Consider the following 21,368-nt stretch of genomic DNA (forward strand, 5'->3'; position numbering starts at 1 on the left):
GTTTTTAAAAGAGAATTAGTAGTTCGGTGAATTAGTGAATATTAGCTATTTCCGATTATACCCCTATCAGGTTTCGATTATTATTATTAACTGCTAAGATAACTGGAGCGAGGGTGGAGAAAGAGAGGGGAGAGATGGATTTGTGGGTAGGGGAGAGAGAGTTGGGTTTGATTGAGAAAAGAGAAAAGGAAGGATGAAAACGATGATAGAAAGAGATAAAATACTTTTTTGCAGTTAAAACCAACTAATGTTTTTTTGAAAACCCCTTCTCGTGGATGATATCCCATTCTTTAAAAAAGATTCTCATCATTGGGGAATGAGAAGGATAAGAGAGGGAGAGATGGGTTTTGGTACAAATGAAAGCCATGGATTTGGTTGAGAGAAGTTTTTCTTTGAAAGGGAAAGAGAGAGAGAGGGAGGTGAGGACAGACAGAAAACCAAACAATTTGGTTCCGCTCACTCAATTATGTTATAAATGAGGTTTGTAATAACATATGTGAGTTAATATTGGATTACCTTATAAGAACCGAATCTAATAAATAGTGTGGAATATGACTAATAGTCAATCATACAGAAGTAACAGAAACAAGAAGTTTGAGTATCAAGAGTGAATAAAAGAGAGAGTATAATTTCAATCAGCATTCAAATGATTTATCACCAAATAGTTCATGTCCAGGATTGGTTTTACACTTTTACTCAATTCTGGCGTCCTGCTTGAATTTGCTAACTTGCCTTCCAATGCGTTATGTAATAGCAATAATTTGCACATAAGCTTAGACTTAAAACCTGAAACGTTGTCTTAAAACTATGCTTCTCAAGGATCTTGTTAGATGCAATAAATCCCCCCGTTTTTTTTTGTCTACATTATGAGTTCCTTGAAGTGTCATCATCAAATGCAATTCATCTTGTCCATCCCATAATCCGATGCATTTACTCCACTTACGGGCAATCGAATCCCTTGGTAATAGTATTTTCACATTCGAACCAGTCCAAAATTTCCTATTTTGTCTTAAAACTTGCAATAGTAAACCTGTTAGATGCAATAATCCCACTTTTTTTTTCAATGGTGAGTGAAAAGCATTACAGGTAAATAGGTAATGATGTTTTCGATCATACAGAACCGGGTGCCATCAAAGTCCAGACATACATGAACGTTGAATGGTTTACATTACTCAATAACAAGCATTCTACCTTGTTGCTAGTTTAAAAGGACTGACAAAGGATATGAATATATGATGAATGAACTTACAAGAGCTACTGCAAATACATAATAACAGTAGAAAAATAAACCAAACGGAAACTCATTTTTTTCTCAACCCTCTAATCCTTGGAGAACTACAAGTTAATAAACTGCTTAGTCAATACAGTTGACAGAAAACTAGTAGCTTGTAAGCTCCATAATGTCCAAAAGGAATACTTAAATAAATAAATAAATAAAGGCTCCTAAATATGCTTCCAAAAATAAATTGGAAACTCCTAAATAAGTATAGGACCAACTACCAAAACCCAAATTTAATATAAATAGTAACTCGAGGAATTACTATATATAATAACTCGAGGAATTACTATATATAGCAACAACCAAGATCTCCTCTGCGGTATAGAATCAGTAGCCACTAAGGTTGATATGTGGTTGACACTGGAAGCTTGAGTCGAAGACAAGAACCCAGTAAGTGAAGTACCTGATGCATTATCATGGGACAAAGATGGCTTACATACAGGATAACACCTATTTGCCGACTCCGAATCATCAGGACGGTTCTTACCAATGTCATTATTGTGGTTGTTGTCATTGTCCTCAGTTGAAAGTTCAGGGGCTGTAATTACTAAACCAGGCACTGTATGAGAAGCAACAGGTGATTCTGATGACTGGGATCTCATGGTAAGGACTTCCACTTTCTGTTGCAGTTGCTCAAGCCTTGTTTCGATGTTCCTGATGGGTTTCAGCATGTTCTCTTCAAATCTCAAGCAGAAGCTTTCCATCCTGCGTACCATCTGGTCAAAAACACTCTCAATGCGACCAGACGACGAATCATTTAAATGATTAGCAAATTCTGACCCTTGTCCTGCACCTGGAACTGACTCATACAGCTGTATTTGTGTAGATTCTGGACTTTGCTTGGTCGCTTCCTCTAAACGTCCTTCTTCCTCATTTGGCAAACTGGATTCTGAATTCTGGCTCATTGTTCTAATATAAGGTCCCAGTGACACAGGCCTACCATTTGCAAAGTGCTCGTCTGACGTTCTGTTTGTCATCCCTCCTTCTGATAGGTGGAGGAGAGTAGGAGTAAGTGTGTCCATTATAGATTTTTGAGCTGGTCCAGACGTAGTATCCACTTTATCCTCCGAATCAGTTTGCTCAGAATGCTCGCCATATATGCGAATCTCCTCTAGGTGAGCATATCCCTCAGTGTGAAGTGATAGCAAACGGATGGTAAGGGTGATGCATGGACTTGAATCAGTAATCTCTGTTGTCGCCTCGTAGCAACCCTAAGTAGTCGTAAAAATAAATAAATAAATAATCCAAAAGCAGATGGTGTGTGGGAGTGTGTGGGGGGGGGGGGGGGGAGGGGGAGGGGCACAGATATTATTGAATAAATAAAATGACAATAGGCATAATACCTGAAAGCTTCTTTCAGTATCTCTATCTACCTTGTCATCCAGAGAACTGATTTTAGTGTCTAATAACTCCGAATCAGGGACCTGTACTTTTACCTTGTCGTCATCCAGAGAACAGGTTTTAGAGTCTAATAACGCTGAATCAAGGCTCTCCACTTCTACCCAGTCATCTTCATTAGGGGTATTGTCAATCCCGGTTTGTGTCTCAGGAAGTTCCATATGGTTGGTAGACCCTTTAGACCCTTTGAACCATGCAAATGTAAGTTCTTCAACATCACTTGTATCAAGTGGCCTGTTCTCTTTAGTAATGCTACAGCTTGCTCCACAGAGATACTCATTGCTGCTCTGCTGCCCAGTTTTACAGTATATCTCGTATGTTCTAGCACTACTTCGCACATAGATCCGCCTGATTTCATGACTTTGCGCAAAGGATACTGCAGTTCATGATACAACTCAATGTTTTCCGGTGAATACATACAGTAGATGGAGTATCTTTTTATGCAAGAAAGTTCTTTTAAGAAAAAAAAAAAGTGTAGGCTGTAGAAATGTAGTATGACATTTTTTCATAGTTTGCTACAACAAAGATTTCTTGGTTTTGCTCTAGCAACGACTTCATAATATACGGCATTCAGTACATGTTTTGGATGTTAGTAATATAAATTCTCAACTAAAATTACTGAATAGCAAAACTTCAGGCAATCAATGGATTGTCCATATCAGTTTTCATGTGACGTGTGTAATAATCAGTATCACACAGACACAATTGTTTTTACACTTGACCACACTCGACACGACATCTTACGAAGGAGTCAAAATGGTGCTAGAACCGTGCCCTACATACATCCAAAGCAGTCGAGGAACAGAACTGCTGAATACTTCCAAGTGCTTACACTTTGTACTTTTGCAGCGTTTTTTAGTTAACTTGTGTTGATGAAAAGTAAAAAAAATTGTACAAAGTCAAAGTTCAGCCTATACATTCTTCAAGGAAAGAGTTCCAAAACTAATCAACTCACATGCAGACTGTTTTTTGGGACAAGAAAGGCACAAATGGAGCTTTAGTCATAGTCCAAGAACTTACCGTTTAAGGATGTCTACGTAACCAAAACAACCTACGTCTGTTTGAACCAGTACTCATTATATTTAATTTTTGTGTGTGTGTGTGCCTTAAGTATTTCTGTACTGTTACTCATATATTGGTCTACGGGATACATGCATGTGTGCAATTATTACACACAGGTTCTTACAACGTCTTAAACTTATATTATAAGTGTGGTGTAGTCATTAACCATATACTCTGATAGTAATGACTATGATCGTAATTCAGTGATCATCATATGGATAATTCTAACATACAATGAAGAATCAGTATGAAACTAAACAAACCAATTACTTAAATCTAATAAGACACTTTCCAACAATTACACTATCAAAAAGAATAATAACTAATTTAACCACGTAATTATTATGTAAGAAAGAGAAACATTATTATATTACCATTGATTTCACAAAAGCTAGAATCAGAAGTAGGCGAGATCAGAACAACGCTTTGATGTTTGCCATGATCTTCTTCTTTCTCTAGACCGGTTGTGGTTTTGAGAGTGAGAACATTATGAAGAGAACCTTTAGAAACGATCCAATTAGTCGATAACGATGGTGAAGAGGAGTTGTTGCTGGTTTCTTCCATGTCTGCTGCTGAAAGAGTACGTAGCTTGCTTTTACATGAAAACGTACTCTATATATATATACCTTTCGGTCATTAGGGAGCGTGGTATGTAAGGACTCGTTGTCATGTCGGTTTCTAGCTATTTTATGTTGGTAACTAATTTTCTACTCCCTCCTCTATCTCTATCTCCATCTCTACTAATAATATAATAATTTTATAAGTGGCATGGTTGAGTTAGCCACATGAGCTGTTACTCGGTTCTAACTTTACGTAGTTTTTGATATGTCACATGTTAAGCCATTTGAGCCACCAAAAGTTGTTATGTTCTAACAAGATCTAATAGTTTGACACGTCCGTTTTGTTTTAGAGAGAGAGACCGTACCACAAATAAAGTAAGAGAGAGACCCTACCACTAATCATACACACATATAATTACCACGAGCACGTGTATATTTTCTAGTTTTACTTATAAGTTGCGTGGGTGAGTGAGCGATGGAACTGTCTATCGGTTCTGCAGTTCTGCTATTGTATAATTTCGTGACGTGCTGTATATATCTATTTTAACATTTTTTTTTTTTTTTTTTATTTATGTGGTCCACCAAATGGAAATAGAATAAAGGATAGAGAGAGAAACCGGCAGGATGAGGGGATAGAGAAAAAAAGTACAAAAAGAAAACAAGTTGTGTGTACCATTTTAGTTTTTATTCATATATATATATATATTTTCCGATAACTGCCTGATTGTATTCATTCAAAGATAAAAACATTACATTCATAACAACAAGTTGAAAGCAAGAAAAATAATGATGTAATCAGTACAATTGGAACAAACAAGAGCACTAAAAATCATGTCTTCTCAACATTAACTCCACCAAATCCAAGCACCTAACAACAGCAACAAAACCACATTAGAAACCCCATCTTCTTCTCCGGACCAGCTTCAAACTTGCTCGTACATCTACCATGTTGGATCTCCCAAAGTAAAGACTCGAAAGTCTTCAAATCGCATAGTATAAAACTACACGGCAAAGGAGGCAGATTGGCAATTCTAAAAAAAGGCCCCACCATAAGCCCAATAAATGAGCGGTGGCCTAACCAAGTTATCCAAACCAGCAATCCGGAGAGGGAGTAGATTTAGGAAGAGAGTCATGACTTTGGACAAACAAAATTTAAAGCCAAACCAAAATTTTGGACTCAAGGAGCTGAACCCATGACTAACGCCGATTGAGAGATCCTAGACCTAGAAGAACCAGCTTGAACGAAACACCACCAACAAAACACTAACAAAAACCTAAATCTGACTTATTCATGGTGTTCATACAATAAAAGGATTTGCAAAATTCGGAAAAGGGGCATCAAAATATCAAAGCCAACCCCATAACCCACACCCAGATCTCATGAAACTGAAGAGCAGGACCAGTGCCGATCTTCCAAAGGGTTAGAGAAACCCTACATACAAACAAAGAAGATGAAAAAAGAGAGGTTTTTTTTTTTTTTCTTCTTCTTCATCACTTCCAGTTGAGAGATCTAAAATAATCTACGAGCTTTGGGTTGTGGAGGAGGTGAGATTTGAGTGTGAGAGGCTAGGGTTTGGGAAGAAATCTAGGTTGGTTCGCGGCGGAACGGGAGAACCATTGCTATCGCCCGCAGGAGAGGCACACTGGTGCAAAGGAATACTGGTCAGTTCAAAGTTTATATTAAAGTTTGACACTTTGGTGGCTGTGTAAAGACAAACATGAATTACGGATCGTCTGGTCAGTTCAAAGTAAATTACCAGAACCAGCTCTCAGTTTCTTATTGCATATTGCAAGCTAGTAAACCTTGCACCATATCAGCGAAGGTAGTGTTCAATCATCTCGTAGAACTTGGTGCAATCGAAGTACATAACTTCAGACCTATATACAATCGCTGAATAGTTTACTTCACCATGTACGTTACCATTTATGTATCATTCTACATTGCTAGTTTAAATGGACTAAGGGAATCTCCAGAGGGTGCAAACCGTATAGAGTGTAAAATTTATACTCCAAATGTCAAAATACTCTTTATAATAGAGGTGGTATATCCCAACAAAAAAAATTCAGACGTTACTTAACCCAACTTAAATTAGAGAGAGACGTCGAGTTTAAAATCCAAATTTTTTACACTTCTCTATTGGAGTGTGTATAGAGTGTTGACATTTATAGGCTATACAATAGTATACGAGTTGTAAAATCCGGGTATCTACGTAGAGGCCTAGGTGGAAGTGTAATTTTACAACCCCCATTGGAAATGTCCTAATAAGCAAATAATGAAATGAACGATACAGAATAACAATAGAGAGGTGAACCAAAACGAAAATCATTGTTTATCTCAAACGTCAAATTCTTTGGAGAACAACAAATAAATAAACTGCTTACTCAATACAGATGACAGAAAACTATTAGTTTGTAAGGTCCATTATAGCAGAAACGATGTCCCCATTTGCAGTCGTAAGTGCTTTCACAGCCTTGGACCTTGAAACTCCGGCCTGAGTCATAACAAGCTCAATATCCTTTGGCTCCACTCCGGTCTCGTCAACATCTTCATCATCCTGAGCTATGGCCGATGACTCAGGTTTGGAAATCACATTACTGAGGTCAGGAGCCTTGAACTGCTCTGCAGCCTGAGTTTGTAGTTGAGAGCTCAGATCCTCTATCTTTGCTTCTCCAAATATAACGTATGTGTCTGATGTAGGGCTTTTGAAGACATCAGGTTTTGAGATGACAAACAGAATCTGCAGGAAGCAATATCCAGATATCAAGTGGCGAGACAAAAAAAAAACATTGTGAAACTACTACTAGCCGAATGTTAAGAAAGAGGCTTACATTCTTGCTCTTCTTGACAGTAACACGGCTGACCCCTGGAATGGATTTCATACCAAGCTTCAGCATTGCCTTGCGACTCTTCTTCTCGCTTCTGCTCTGTTTATTAGACCGGCTTCCATCTGCTAGCTGACCTGCACATGTGAATGGAAACCCAACATTGTAAGATTGAAGAAATAGAAGTCGATCGAAAAATAGACAAAAGTACATCCCAACCACAAAAAGAAGAAAATTAAGCTTAGTCTCTATTGTCTGACGCTGGTAATCTTCTTACCTTCAGCATCGTCATCCTTGTCATCATCATCGTCGTCCTCGTCATCATCCTCATCGTCTTCATCTTCAACAACAGGCTCATCAGGCTACAAAATGTTGCTTCAAATTACACTTAAAAGTAGAAGTAAAATGCTGAATATATATAATAGAATGTCTAAGATTACAGGTAATAAAATTTTATAATATTTGAGTGAGTGATCAAGTACAAACCATAAAAAAAGGAATGAATGTTAAAACAATCTTGCCCCAACAATGGCACCCCAATTGCCAAATGCCCTCAAATATATAATTCAAATATATAGAGCAAACTTTTGACCACCCACAGGCTGCGTTGAAGTACTTTTTCATATCCAGGTGACTTTTCAGAAGCATACACGTTTGTTAACATCAACAATTATGATTGCCTTGATTAAGAAGAATAAAGGTCTTGATAAGTATGAGAAACCATAAAGTTAGGCACGTGCCAAGCAGTGGTTAAAGGCATACAGAGGGAAGTAAACCCTTGATCTACTCAGGATTCAACTCCCTACACTTCTTGGGAGCACCCAACACACAAAAGACAAAAACAATTGCATGTAGGTATCATCCAGGCCCGCAAAATCACGCCAAAAGGCATCAGAGCAAGCAGACATGATTACCCTATTCATCTCTGTGCACATTACCATGCTTCCTTCATTTTTTTCATTCCAGAGCATCGGCTTATTGTGCACAGACCATGTTTATTCAGATCACCATTTTATACAACAGTTAAGGAGCATAACACAATCTATAATAGGCTTTCGAAGATCCATTTAAAGAAAGTATCTAAAAGTATTAGATCCAAGAGGGAAGATTGAGTCTACGGCCATGCCAAAAGTTCAACATGAACTTCATTGTGTTGATTGAACATATACAAGAAATCTCTGATTAAAACCAAATTGAACCCTTCCGATAATAGCCCTCTGAAACAAATTGCATAAATAAATGAAATTTTTCCGTTACAATAATGCCCAACCTATTGACTATTGATAGCAAGGGAATAGGATAACTTTTATGATCATCTGTTTCACCCGCATGCGCAATTTCTACTTAAAGATTTCTCAGGCCAAATTGTCCATTCCACAGATATATTTGACGGAAATAAGATTGCCCACAAATGGAAGTGCTAAGTAATACGGTGAGCCATCCTTAACTTCAGTAAATTCATAAAACTTACATGCATGTCTTTGTTTTGATTGTATCATACTATCTAATCTATCATTTAATAGCCCAAGAAATCCCCTTCTTTGGTTCAACTTTCCATTTACATATTAGATATTATGCACAAACATAAATATCGCCATTTCGGGAATACACTGGTAAAAAACAAGAACATTTAAGCATCTCAAAGGAAGCTAGTGTTTAACACTCCAATTTTGATTAATCCACCACCAAGAAACTTACCACATACCAAAATATAAAAAAAAAAAAAAACTGAAAACCCCACATTATCCACATTGAATTCTTATATATAAACATACTTGATATTCCTAACTAAACATACAAGTTTCATTTCCATCATCTCCAAAGCTTTACCACTACTACTACTAGTCAGGGATAAATAAGTATGCTTATTGAAACCACTTAAAACGAGGTAAATACAAATAAAGAACATTTTTTTAGTCTACTTATTGACTATGGATTAAGTTTTTATAATCCCTGGTTCATTTGATTAAGTACTTTTTAGTAAAATGCCGAAACAAAATATTAATTTTGAGATCTAGCATTATTAAACAATAAAAAACAAGTCTTTAAATGAATAAAAACAAGTCATTGGCTTACATCGATCTTTTGTTGTTCGAGATGAGCAGCGAGGAGTTCTTCTTGTGTTTGAGCAGTCATTTTTTTTTTTAGAGAGTGTTGAAAAATGGCTAAACCCTAGAAAAACCCTAAATGTAGCAATCGATAAGCTTTTTTATAGTGGACAAATTGTTCATATTGAATTACCGAAGTGACCTTTTGCTTTTTCTTCTTACTCGGCCCAATGGGCCTATTTGTATGTAGTTTGTTACGCGTTTGTCTTGATTATTTGTAAAAAAACTAGTAAGTTGTCGCAAATAACGATTATGTTTGGAATTTTTTTGTTGATAGAAGCTACAAAAGAATGTCGAACGACAAAAGTTGTCTGGGATTTGCGGTATTGTTATTTAACCGATCCAACGGTTTTCACGAAAAAACCTAATTCTTCATCACTCTGTAGACGCGGTAGTATTCATTGGTAGTGAGGAATTGCGACCAAAATGAATAAGTTTATTTAATGTCCACTTCAAACCCCGAAATCATCATAGTATGATGTTTGTGGACATATTAGCAAATGTTGGAGATGTATATCTCGTCACTGAGTACGATAAGCTTTTCAACAACGCTAAAAAATTAATACAAGAGTTTGATGTGTAGAGTTGTGTAATTCAATATAGTTCATAAATTAATATAAGAGTTTAGGGGTGAGTTGGGATAGACGTTTGAACGATTATCATGGGCAATTTGATTTTGTTTTACGTAGCTTCATTTTTTGTTATTTTTTTTAACGTAACTGTTTGTCGATCAAAGAAAAAAACATATAATAAATTATAGTGATTTTAAAATCACAATAATACACCAATGTGATTTCATAATAGACAACATAATGGTGGTAAATTCACTTAAAGATGTGGTTTGAGCAAGTAAGCTAGAATAAGTGGCGATTTTGGAGAAAATAAAAAGTTAGTGTCATTGGGTGAGCCTTACTAATACTACTTTAGAGTTTGTTGAAAAATGGCTAAACCCTAGAAAAACCCTAAATGTAGCAATCGATAAGCTTTTTTATAGTAGACAAATTGTTCATATTGAATTACCGAAGTGACCTTTTTTTTTTTCTTCTTACTCGGCCCAATGGGCCTTGCTGTTCTGATTCAGTAATTTTGTCATTCAAAAAGGATTTGTATGTAGGTTGTTACGCATTTGTCTTGATTATTTGTAAAACTCGCTTTTAATATATGAACTAGTAAGTTGTCGCAAATAACGATTATGCTTGGAATTTTTTTTGTTGATAGAAGCTACAAAAGGATGTCGAACGACAAAAGTTATATGGGATTTGCGGTATTGTTGACGGAAAACCTGATTCTTCATCACTTGTTGACGCGCTAGTAGTATTCCGTGGTAGTAAGGAATTGCGACCAAAATGAATAAGTTTGTTAATTGTCCATTTTAAACCCCGAAATCATCCATGTTTGTGGACAATTTAGCAAATATTGGACATTAAAGAAAAACAACTTATTTTTTATCAAGATGTATATCTCGTCACTGAGTACGATAAGCTTTTCAACAACACTCGAAAATTAATACAAGAGTTTGATGTGTAGAGTTGTGTAATTGGATATAGTTCATAAATTAATATAAGAGTTTAGGGGTGAGTTGGGATAGACGTTTGAACGATTATCATGCGCAATTTGATTTTGTTTTACGTAGCTCCATTTTTTGTTATTTTTTTTTAACGTAATTGTTTGTATATTTCTTGTTAGTTTTGACCGATCAAAGAAAAAACACATAAATTACAGTGATTTTAAAATCACAATAACATACCAATGTGATTTCATAATAGACAACATAATGGTGATTAATTCACTTAAAGATGTGGTTTGAGCAAGTAAGCTAGAATAAGTGGCGATTTTGGAGAAAATAAAAAGTTAGTGTCATTGGGTGAGCCTTACTAATACTACTCTAGAGTTTGTTGTCATTTTCATATTAGTTTCCGCCCTCCCACTTTCTAGAGCTATCAGAGTTACATTCATCATGAAGTAGGAAGGTGAAAAACTTATCAAGTGAGCGGAGCGATTCGGTCTGTCTGTCTGTCTGTCCTCATCTCTTCAATTTTTTTTTCCCTCCCTCCGCCACGCCCCCATTTGCCTTAAAGAATATATACTAGTTAAATTTACGTTGTCTTAAATGGAAAAAAGGCCTGGAGGAGTGAATGCAAGGCCCAATTAAGCCCATAACATAGAAAAGGCAGGGCCCAAGAACATGCCCGTTATAAGTTCAAAAGGAGAAAAAGCTTTGGAGAGAAAAAAATGGAAGCAGCTGAAGAAGCAACATCAGTAGTAAGACACGAAGAAGAAGAAGAAGAAGAAGAAGAAGAGAAGGGGAAAGCATCATGGCAATGGAATGCATACAGTGCAGAGGATCTGAAACGAACCGTCGTTGAATCAACTGATTCCGCTATTCGCTCTGCTCGTTCTCTCCATGAAAACTCTTCCACCCATCTCCAAACTCTACAGGTACAATATCATGTCATGTCTCCTTTCTTTATTTCCTACTTGTCATTGTTGGCTTCTTTATTATTCAATTTGGTTATATGTAGACTTATTGCTGATTAAAAATGTGATCTTTGGTCTCCTACTCTCCTGCCCCCAAAGGACCAACTACTAGTTACACTATCGAGTTCATATAATCAATCATATATTAAGATTTTAATAAGAATTTTTACAAGCATTGGTGATCATAGGACTGGTTTATCTGTTGCATTGGTGGTCGGTTTTTATTACGATTCCTATCACCATACTGTGCGGAGGCCCGTGATTAATTATCCCGTTGTTCTCATGTTTGTCTCCTCCATGCTCACTATTGACTTGATCAATGTAAGAATCATGCAAGATGAATACTACTCTTGGCAGACCTCTAAACTTTTAGGACATTTCTTACAACACCATAACCTGAAATCCTTGATAAGTCGTGGTGCTACACGCATAAATCAGTTTCTTTGCTTCTTCAACACTCCTGAGCACAAGTCTGAACATATGCCTCAAGCATTTCTTCAGGAGTAGCTTTAGGAAAATCCATAGCAATAAGGCAATGATTATAATCACAACCTTCAAAAAGGAGCTGCATTTGGGTCTAATGCATCCTCATCGTTCCTATTATTACTATTAACATATCTTGATTATTGTAAAGGTAAAAAGATGATTGAAAACAAGCAATTTGAGTTTTCAGAGAGTTACTAGGGTTTTGTGGTAAAAATGGTGACGTAGATGATGATGAAATTGTGGGTGGAGATGAAAGTGAAGAGAAAGTATGATGATGGGTTTTGAGTAGGGAAGATGTTAGAGTTAGGGTTCGTCAAAGGCGTAGTGAAATGAGTTATTTTTAGAGAGAGAGAAAAGTTTAATGGTGTTCTAGGGTTTAAGGAGCGTGAATTATTGGCTGTATTACAAGCTGGGCTGTTTTGACGCATGCCCTAGTCATTAATCAAGTCTAAATCATTGTCTTATAGGATTTAGTTTGAATACCTTGATTCACTAGCTTTAGATGGCCTCATTTACATATTATGTCCCATCCGTAGGTCATCTCTAATGGCATAACTAGGAGTTTTTCTGGATTTTTCATTTTTTTTTCTGTTGAGCATATACTTACAATTTTGTATAAATTTCGCAGGATTCCATGCCAAAGGTGAAATCACAATTTAAGTCCTATGAAGACACTTTCTTCAAGAAAGTCAAAGGTGAGTTTTGCCTAAAATGTATGTGTGGGTTCTGTTCTATACTTCTATGGTCATTTGTGATCGAGCATATTTATATTACCAGATTACTTGTTAGTACATCAACCCCCTCCCCGAGGCCCTGGCAGACACATATCAACAACAGCTCCATACCATACCCAATGTTTAAAAATGTGTAGAATAGAGTATAGAGAAATCTAGTTTGATTTCCAAGCATTGGCCTCATTTAATTTGAAGTTCGTTTTCATTGTTGATTACGACTTCGTGCCTCATCTAAAATATTTGGTTCAAGGTGACTAATCTGAAAATGCAAGTTTCCTACCATGTGTTGAGATGTCCCCTATAGTTAGTTTAGAAAGGTTAGTTTAAGGTCCTTATGATCCGTTTGTGGGTTTGTGGTGCATAGATTATTGATATTATTCTTCCTTTGTAATTGTGACTGTGGGCATAGTATTTTGCTTAACCCTCTCCTTCTTTGCTAGATGAGTTGATGAGTGCAAGAGAGCATCCAAATGTAGCTATTGGAGTAGCTGTAGCATCAGGCCTTCTTCTTATGCGAGGTGTTGAAATTTTTTTCTCAGTTATTACATTGAGTTTTTCGAACTGTATTTCATTAATCTCTCTAAATAAACATAGCATGTTCATGAACCTGTTTCCTTTCTTGAAATTCTTCTTTGGCTAACTTATTAGTTCTTACTTCTTCATATGCAGGGCCGAGGAGGTTTTTGTTTCGGCATACATTGGGTCGACTTCAAAGTGAAGAGGTACCTACTCATTAATCTTGCTTCTCGGAGATGTTCTTTCAGTGCAAGGTTGCTACCCGAAAATTTTGTGTGATTGAAATTTGTTTGCACCTCGGCATTCAAACTTTATTTGAAAAAAATTGGGACTGAGTAAAGCAACTCTGCCACCGACAAAAAAAAAAAAAAAAAAGAAGAAAAAAGGTAATGAGTTTGTTGAATACCTTCAAAAGGGAAAGGTGGGGTGGGGCCGGGGAGGAGCTGAGTCATCCATCAATATGGAAGAGTCTTTTGAGAACGGGAGCAACTCACTTTATATATGGAAGAGTCTTTTTTTGGGGTGGGGGTGGTTGGAATTGTCACAGGTATATGCTGAGCTATGTAGTCGGTGCCCTAGATCCACACTACACTATCTTCTTTCCTCTGAATATGCCACTTGCTTGGACCTAATAGGGGCTTCACATCCACTTCCTGGCTTGAGTGATTTTATAGTGAAAGCTATTTGTTTATGTTATATCTCTGCACTCTGCAGTGTATGCCTAATGCCAATAGCAGAAAATGCTTAAAGTTTATCTGCTTTTCAGTCATTATTGCTTAAATCCTTATAAAGTTAAAATTCTTGGCAGGCACAATTTAATAGAGCCGAAAGAAATGTGAAGGACCTGAACCTTTCTGTTGATCTGTTGAAGAAGGAGAGTACAAAGCTTCTTGAAAGAGCAGCTCTTGCTGAGAAGGATATGAAACGAGGGCACGCAGAAGTGATGTAATGTGACTTTCGTGACTCAACTTTTTCATATTTGCCTGTGTGTTTGCTTGTTTGTAAGTAGTTACTTTTCTATCCCCTACTATTTAGAGGGAAGCAAATAAGGGAGTTGAGGGTTTGCGGAGTAACCCATATCCTCCTTTTGTGTCACGTGTCTCCATGGAGGGAAGATAATATAAAATAAACAAATTGAACAGCAACAAGACAAGTAGTAGTTACACGAGTTTTGGGGGATGGAACGATACCCTCAACTGAAAATCTTCAGCTAGCTGGAAAATACGTATATTTTATATGTTTCTGAATGTATTTACATGGTTAACAATTTGCAGGAATGCTGGTACTGATATTCAAAGGCTCGCGAAGTCAGTTTACAAGATCGAATCTCAAGCAACTGGTATGTTCCTACGAGTGGTTTGAGTTTAAAAAAAGAGAGATAAATGCCGTGAGTTTTAAAATTTGGTTTGTGTAATGAGACACGACCAGTGCTGTCTTATAATATCAAAAGTTAAAAAAACTAAAAACAAATGAAAATATCCTTCAATAAATAAGTGGTTTGTGATGATACCGATCAACTGCTTGTAAGAGCTTCTAATTTAACTGATTACTTTTAACTTCTAGATTTGATGGATGGTCTACGAGAAATCCCTGGTAGAGAGGCTCTGAAGCTTCGGGCAGAGGTATGATCTCTCTCTCTCTCTCTCCCTGTGTGTGTGTGTGTGTCTAATAAGTTTTTATTTCTCTGTCGTTGTCTCAGGTTGCTTCCATGGCCTCATTTGTGAAACAGCAACGGATTGCTTTAGACAAAAGGATAGGAAAGATTTCAGACTTGGGAGTGCCAGTGTGATGGAAGAAATTGAAGCAAACCAATGCGGCATTTTAGAGGCTTGCTATTCTCCTTTTTCAGACTCAAACACCATCTAATAAGATGAGTTCGGTGCTTTCCGAAATTCTTGCTAGTCTTTGGTGTGGTTATGGTCTGATGAGAGAGGCCTGTTTGGCAAGTGTCTGTGTTTATTCACTTTATCGTACTGACAGGAGTGATTGTGCTTATTGTACTGACGGGTCTAGTGCAGTTGTTGAAGGTGGTAGTAGCTTTGCTTTTGAAATATAACACAAAACTACATGATTGTCGCAAAATGGATTGATAATACAGGGTCTCTGTGAAAATGAACCAACAAATCCAAGCAATTGGAAATCTTTAGAACTTTCAAATTTTCAACAATATATATGATTTAGTAGCCAGTTTAGCCATATATAAGCACAGACGTGCATAACCATACTTCTTTTTATATCAAAGAATTATTATGTCAGTACACCACTAACTTCAATGGACGTATAGAGAAGGCAATTTTGTGGCTGACGCTTTTGCAAAATGATGGCTTCTGACTAGGCTGCTAATCCAGAATGCTACTTTCATCCAACAATTCATCGACTAAATCTTCATGATAAATTTTCTTAGTATATCTTTAGATGTTCTGTCTATATGGTTTCAACAACTATCTTTATGTGTAACTAGATTATTATTATTTTTTTTTTGCTGCTCTTACATTTCGTAATGTTTGATACATAAACAAATGCAGTGCGCAAAAAAAAACTCTAATGATAATGATGTGTAATATTCCGCGTTCTGAGGACATATATAGTGGACACGTAGTTTCCCTCATGAGGATGAGAATATGACTAGTTGCAGGGGAATCTGAAAAACTAATTAGTTTCCCTCAAGAGGTGATATATTGATTGATATTGATTTATGGAAAATCAGCTTTACAATATCTGCAGTACACAGGGTTTGAGCTTCCAATGTCAGACAGTATCTAAAGAGCCCACTTCTAAATATTAGACAGCTTTTAAATGAGTGATAACAAAATTGGTCAACCATGTAACAGTGAATATCATACATTCAGTAACGAAGCATAGAAGTGGTACATTCAGTAACAGCACTTGCCAGCCGATATTTTGCAATCTTGGTGATGTCTGTGGATAGGCACTCAAATGGAGAGAACCGAATTCACGTACTCATGCCTCAATTACCACAAAGAAGGAAGACCCCTGATTCTATTCTGTTCCTAAAAACCACCTTGTCAAACAACAGTGTTTCATCCGGAAGCGAAAAATCATAGTAATCTTCATCATAGTGTCTTGGTCTCGCAACTCTACAGTCATCGCCTTTCTGGATTTCTTTCTGGAACATCTTAATGTAGTTTCCCATTTCATGTCGTATCTTATCTTCCTTTGGTTCATGGGCAAAGGAAAAACGTAACAATCTATCTTGTGATGCCCTGGAATAAGTTACGTTATCATTGTCTTTTAGGAAGTCTTGCCTGTTGCCTTTGGCCAATAAAGCAGAATCATCATGGCTCAACATGCTTTGAGATTCTTCATCTAGTTCCTGAAAGTAAAATGTCGACATTGAAAGTCGCAGAACATCACTAGCAATTGTATCCTTGTTTGTTTATTCACAAAAATAACTCATTTAATCATCTTCACAAATGATGTTTTAAAGGATGCATGATGGTACTTCGTCTTGAATTTACAAAACTCGAGCTTCAACTCAACTTTGAGTTACCAAAACAATTTAGAAATAAGTCAAAAACAGCGAAGGCAATTATATGAGAGACGGACCTTATTACTGTTCATGAGTCTGTTGATGCAGTAACTGGCAGACGCACTATAACTTGTGGGCGGTAACAGATTATGGTCACCACTTGGAGGATCACATACAGCTAAAGTGTTCAGTGGGTCCTCAGTTGACGAGAAATCCGAACCATCAAAAGTTGATATTGATACACACTCATCAAAATAATTCAAGGCTTCTTCTGTCAGACGCTTCGACATCCTTCGCCTTTCAATGCTTGTCTGTTGGCATTATTTGACTTGATAAATGGTTGATGATGAACATTTTATTCTAAATGCTAGTTCCATTCATAACTGCCCTTCCTATTTTCTTACTGAGTTACTGACGTTTTTGCCTCAGTTCCAAACATATAACACACATTCAGATCCCTTCAATATTTTTTTGATGGATATGATAAGTACAATACATGCAAATCATATTTCTTGGCGAGAGCCCCATCTAGCAAAGGATTGTTAATATATCTTGGCTAGAATAAGTCCTCTTATTATGCCCAATGGAGTATTATACTCGCTCATTTGTTTTCCATTTTGAATGTCATCATGTGCTACTAGATTGATATCAGAGGACCTACATCAAAAATTTCCTAGTAAAAACTGTATACTACTGTATTCAAATAATTTTGAGTAATTTTTTAAAGTGTTAAGGACTTTTTCAGGGACATCAGTTGCAGAAATGAAGCCCACACTCACAGGTAAGGCAGTCTGGATGCACTGACAAATGTAGCAAACTGTTTGAGCAGGGCCACTGTATGGGTGAAGTTTTAAATTGCGTGGTAATCTTAAAACCATTACTACTGACTAAATGAAATGTGAAATCACAAAATACATACTTTTCTCCTTGGTCGAGAATTTTGTGTCTGAAACTTTTTTGGTTCAGGAAGTATCTCCTCCAAAATTCTACTAAACTCTTGTTCACGATGCTCCTCAACGGCCAGATCTGCACGAAGTTTCCTAGCCCGATCCTGTGACTGCAATTTTGACAAACAGTTCTTACATTGTGTGTGTGTGTGCGCGTGTGTGTGTGAGAGAGAGAGAGAGGGCCCTTGAAAGAAAATCATGTATTAATCATAGCTTTAAAGGTGGAACAAAGTAGTTGACAGGGAAGGCAATCACTGAAAGTATTTATAAGTTCCAATTTCAACTCTAATAGTAGCTTATGTTGCAGTCTAGGATATTATTGGCCATTTGGTATGGCAGGAAACCTGTCAACAGACTTAAGATAGAAAAAAGGGTCCCTGTAGTTTATGGTTTGAGAGAGTAACAGACCAACATAATATTCCTCAAAACACAATCCTGAGATAAATAATTAAATACTAAAAAGAACTAGTCTACACACACCTGCTTCATCTTTGTAGCATATTCACTTCTAATTTCAGAAACCAACTCTATTGCGTCTGGATTTACCAAGTCTCGAGGGATATCGTCTATGTTAGTCACGGCAATGTTGGTAAGATTTTTCTTTCGGATAGCCTGAAATATATGATTAAAGAAAATAAGAACAAAGACTAAAAGAACAAAATGAAAAAATAAAATTAGCCATGAACAGGTTAAATGGTAATGTAAGAAAATAAACAACAATCTTCTAAAATTAACTATGGTACAAATTTAATCCCATGGGGATTATCCGAAAACTCAATCGTTCTTTCAATATTTTACTTTATGACCACTAGATAACCTCAAGATGAAATAATGACTCCAATTATACTGCTATCAATTATTCATGGACTGTTAACACTTCAAAAACTAAATCTAGTGGGCAACTTTACTAATTAAATTGCTAAATAGATCTATTCAGTCAAGTGCTCTTTCCACATACTCCTAACATTTACGGTAATTTGTGCCCAAATAAGCATCTTAGATAGAAGTTAGTGTGAAGTGTGGAGCTCATTTTTGGGAGCTACTAGTGTTGCAAACCCTTCTAACAGCTGTACTTGACGAGTAACTCCTTAATTCTAACTCTTTACACTCTCGCAGCCTGTATAGCGGACAAACAATGATTCTGGTTATTATGCACCCTTTTATTACCACAAAATAAAACTACATGATATTTTGACTGAAACATAAAACTGAAAAGTAATCTTGTTCCTTATTATTAATTCCAGAGATGAAGTGTTACATCTACCCTGACATCCATGATGCTAAATAAGTCAATTCCAGATTTTACATATTTCCATAAATATAGAGGAAGCAAAAAGTTTGAAGCTTATAGATAATTGCAGCGAGAAACTAAAGTCATCCCTACACTTCTTATATATTAGTAAAGTTAATAGTGTAGCTCTAAAATTTACCAGTGTTTTGAAGAAGGAGCTACATGTTGCATGGATCCTCTAAATAAGTAAATAGAAGTACCCATGTTCCTTTCTTTAATGAGATTGCATTGAGAGGATGCCCACAATGAGATCTTGTCAGTTGCCATCTTGAAATCAATCATAGTTATATAGATGAAAAAGGTTCGTAGTATTCACTTTCATGACATAATCACTCACATTTTCAAGATCACCTTGGATCTCAGTAATTGCACGCCTAACTTCAGAGCGAACGGTATCATACAGGCCACTTGTTCCAATATCTTCTGCCTCAAGATCACTTTGGAAAGACTGGGGCGCAATATCAGGACAATATCTTTCATCAAAAATCAGAATTTAACTGAAGAGAACTCAATCATACATGTGATGTAGCTGTAATCCAATCAATGTTTAAAGACAAAAATATCAAAACCTTAATCTGCTCACTATCAGCGAGGACTGTCTTCTCTTCAGCTTCAGAAAAGGAACTTGTTGAAGTTGCATCTTCCCTAAAGGAAGCTCGTGAACTTGACTAAAAGGAGCAGAATAAACAAAAGAAACATTAGCATTTTATCCCACCATATATTTATTCACAATTCAATAGCAAAAATGCAGATAAAGAAAAACTTACAGAGAAATGATCCAAAGGCTCACTAAGTGGGTGCTGACTAGACCATGTCTGTGAATTCCTTGTGCGACTCGAATGCTCAGAATCACGGTTATTTATACAAGTTGCCTTGTGCACACTAGAGCTTAATTGCCCAATGATTTTACTTCTTAAAGTGGACGAATGACTATACCTCTTTTCATTTTCGCTCTACAATATCAACCCAGTTACAAAAACATACATTTATTCAGTGCAGTGACACAAATCATAACATACTTGTAACTATACAATGGGAACTCAAACCTCAAACCTCAGAGTCCTCGCGCCGCACCCTTGATACTGATCTCCTAGACAGACATTGCCCCATCATGGCCTGTCTACTAGACACTGAGTGATTCCCAGTAGCAATGTTTCTCGTAACCGACCGCCCCCTTGTGGCATCTCGAACACCATCATATTCATCATTTGGATAAACTTTGGTAATAGCAATCAACTTGTTATTGTTATTAAACTCAACTACATCTTGGGACTCAATTGAACTACAAAACAAGGGGTTGTCTCTTTTATTTATAACATCGTCAAAACTGGTTCTTGATGTAGCACTCACACTTCTAGACCTTCTATAAGGAATAAGCTTCTTATCCAAACTACTAGTTGAACTGGCACTTGAAGAAGAAGAAGAAGAAGTTTTACCTCGTTTTGAAGTCGATTTGAATGCTGAAACCGCCATTTTGAGGCCAAAACAAGATTACCCAAACCTCAAATAACTCAAAAAACTTGTTATGAAATTATTATTAACTTCATTTTGTGTGAAAAGAAACAATTTTTATTTGTCTGCTGACTTTCAAAGACTTGACTGATAATAACAAGGTGTGATTATTGGTGGTACAAAAACAACGGCGAAATATTTGGGATTCATTAATTAATTAATTGTTTATTTATGACCATTGAACAACAGATCATTAAGGACTTCCACCCATAAAATAAATAATAAATGGTGTAATTAGAATATTTTTAGGAGATTTTTCTAGCATCAAACACCAAATTTCCAACAATTTAGTGTTTTTTCATTTTTAGGAGAGTCACACGTTGATGAAAACACAAAAAAAAACACTAAATTGGCCAAAATTTGGTTCTAACTTTGGTGCTGTATCACAGTATGGGCTTGGAGTTCTATGTCGTGGTTTTGGCAAAAACCGCGTGAGAAATGTGGAAAGAAAATAAATAAGAAAGTTAATGGGGGACACATCACGCGGTTTTCCCAAAATCACGTGTGATTGGGCTTTTAAAATGGGTTTCAGTGTGCGGTGTTGAGAAAACCACATGGGCTATATGACACGATTTATTCAAAACCGTTTGATATTGAAAATTTGATGTTTCTCCTAAAGATGGTTGGTGTTTTTTTGAGTTCTCTCCTAAAAATGCTCTTACAACACTTAACAATAATTTACTA

General features: G+C 36.5%; 4 protein-coding genes and 1 non-coding gene across 7 annotated transcripts; 1 reads left to right on the forward strand and 4 right to left on the reverse strand.

The window, feature by feature from the left end:
* Positions 1–1,512: 1,512 nt before the first annotated feature.
* Positions 1,513–4,382, reverse strand: LOC147485060 (uncharacterized). The gene is made up of 3 exons (XM_086571118.1): positions 4,114–4,382; positions 2,623–3,053; positions 1,513–2,490 (listed from the first exon to the last, which is right to left on the reverse strand). Exons 1-3 carry the CDS (start codon positions 4,301–4,303, stop codon positions 1,513–1,515), a joined length of 1,599 nt encoding a protein of 532 aa, XP_086427244.1. The 5' UTR covers positions 4,304–4,382.
* A 2,224-nt stretch (positions 4,383–6,606) lies between these two features.
* On the reverse strand, positions 6,607–9,406 carry LOC147485061 (nascent polypeptide-associated complex subunit alpha-like protein 1). The gene is made up of 4 exons (XM_086571100.1): positions 9,199–9,406; positions 7,400–7,484; positions 7,129–7,259; positions 6,607–7,037 (listed from the first exon to the last, which is right to left on the reverse strand). The coding sequence occupies exons 1-4, from the start codon at positions 9,256–9,258 to the stop codon at positions 6,705–6,707; spliced, it is 609 nt and encodes a 202-aa protein (XP_086427226.1). The 5' UTR covers positions 9,259–9,406; the 3' UTR covers positions 6,607–6,704.
* LOC147485062 (small nucleolar RNA snoR100) lies at positions 7,970–8,076 on the reverse strand. Its single transcript, XR_015203428.1, has one exon. It is a non-coding gene; the product is annotated as a small nucleolar RNA snoR100 (small nucleolar RNA).
* A 1,843-nt stretch (positions 9,407–11,249) lies between the features above and the next one.
* Positions 11,250–15,526, forward strand: LOC147485063 (chromosome-associated kinesin). Its single transcript, XM_086570135.1, has 8 exons — positions 11,250–11,669; positions 12,823–12,889; positions 13,369–13,446; positions 13,598–13,650; positions 14,253–14,389; positions 14,719–14,783; positions 15,008–15,066; positions 15,144–15,526. The coding sequence occupies exons 1-8, from the start codon at positions 11,463–11,465 to the stop codon at positions 15,231–15,233; spliced, it is 756 nt and encodes a 251-aa protein (XP_086426261.1). The 5' UTR covers positions 11,250–11,462; the 3' UTR covers positions 15,234–15,526.
* A 575-nt stretch (positions 15,527–16,101) lies between these two features.
* Positions 16,102–20,896, reverse strand: LOC147485064 (uncharacterized). 3 transcript variants are annotated; one of them, XM_086570134.1, is made up of 9 exons: positions 20,609–20,893; positions 20,226–20,356; positions 19,940–20,125; positions 19,742–19,840; positions 19,510–19,620; positions 18,362–18,493; positions 17,854–17,991; positions 17,012–17,245; positions 16,102–16,778 (listed from the first exon to the last, which is right to left on the reverse strand). In XM_086570134.1, exons 1-9 carry the CDS (start codon positions 20,643–20,645, stop codon positions 16,413–16,415), a joined length of 1,434 nt encoding a protein of 477 aa, XP_086426260.1. In that variant the 5' UTR covers positions 20,646–20,893; the 3' UTR covers positions 16,102–16,412. The 3 variants fall into 3 exon arrangements, with proteins under 3 accessions (XP_086426260.1, XP_086426257.1, XP_086426259.1); XM_086570131.1 differs by having other exon boundaries at positions 20,226–20,894; XM_086570133.1 differs by lacking the exon at positions 17,012–17,245 and having other exon boundaries at positions 20,226–20,896.
* Positions 20,897–21,368: the final 472 nt, after the last annotated feature.

Source organism: Coptis chinensis, chromosome 7 (assembly GCF_015680905.1).
Source record: "Coptis chinensis isolate HL-2020 chromosome 7, ASM1568090v1, whole genome shotgun sequence".
NCBI lineage: Eukaryota > Viridiplantae > Streptophyta > Magnoliopsida > Ranunculales > Ranunculaceae > Coptis > Coptis chinensis.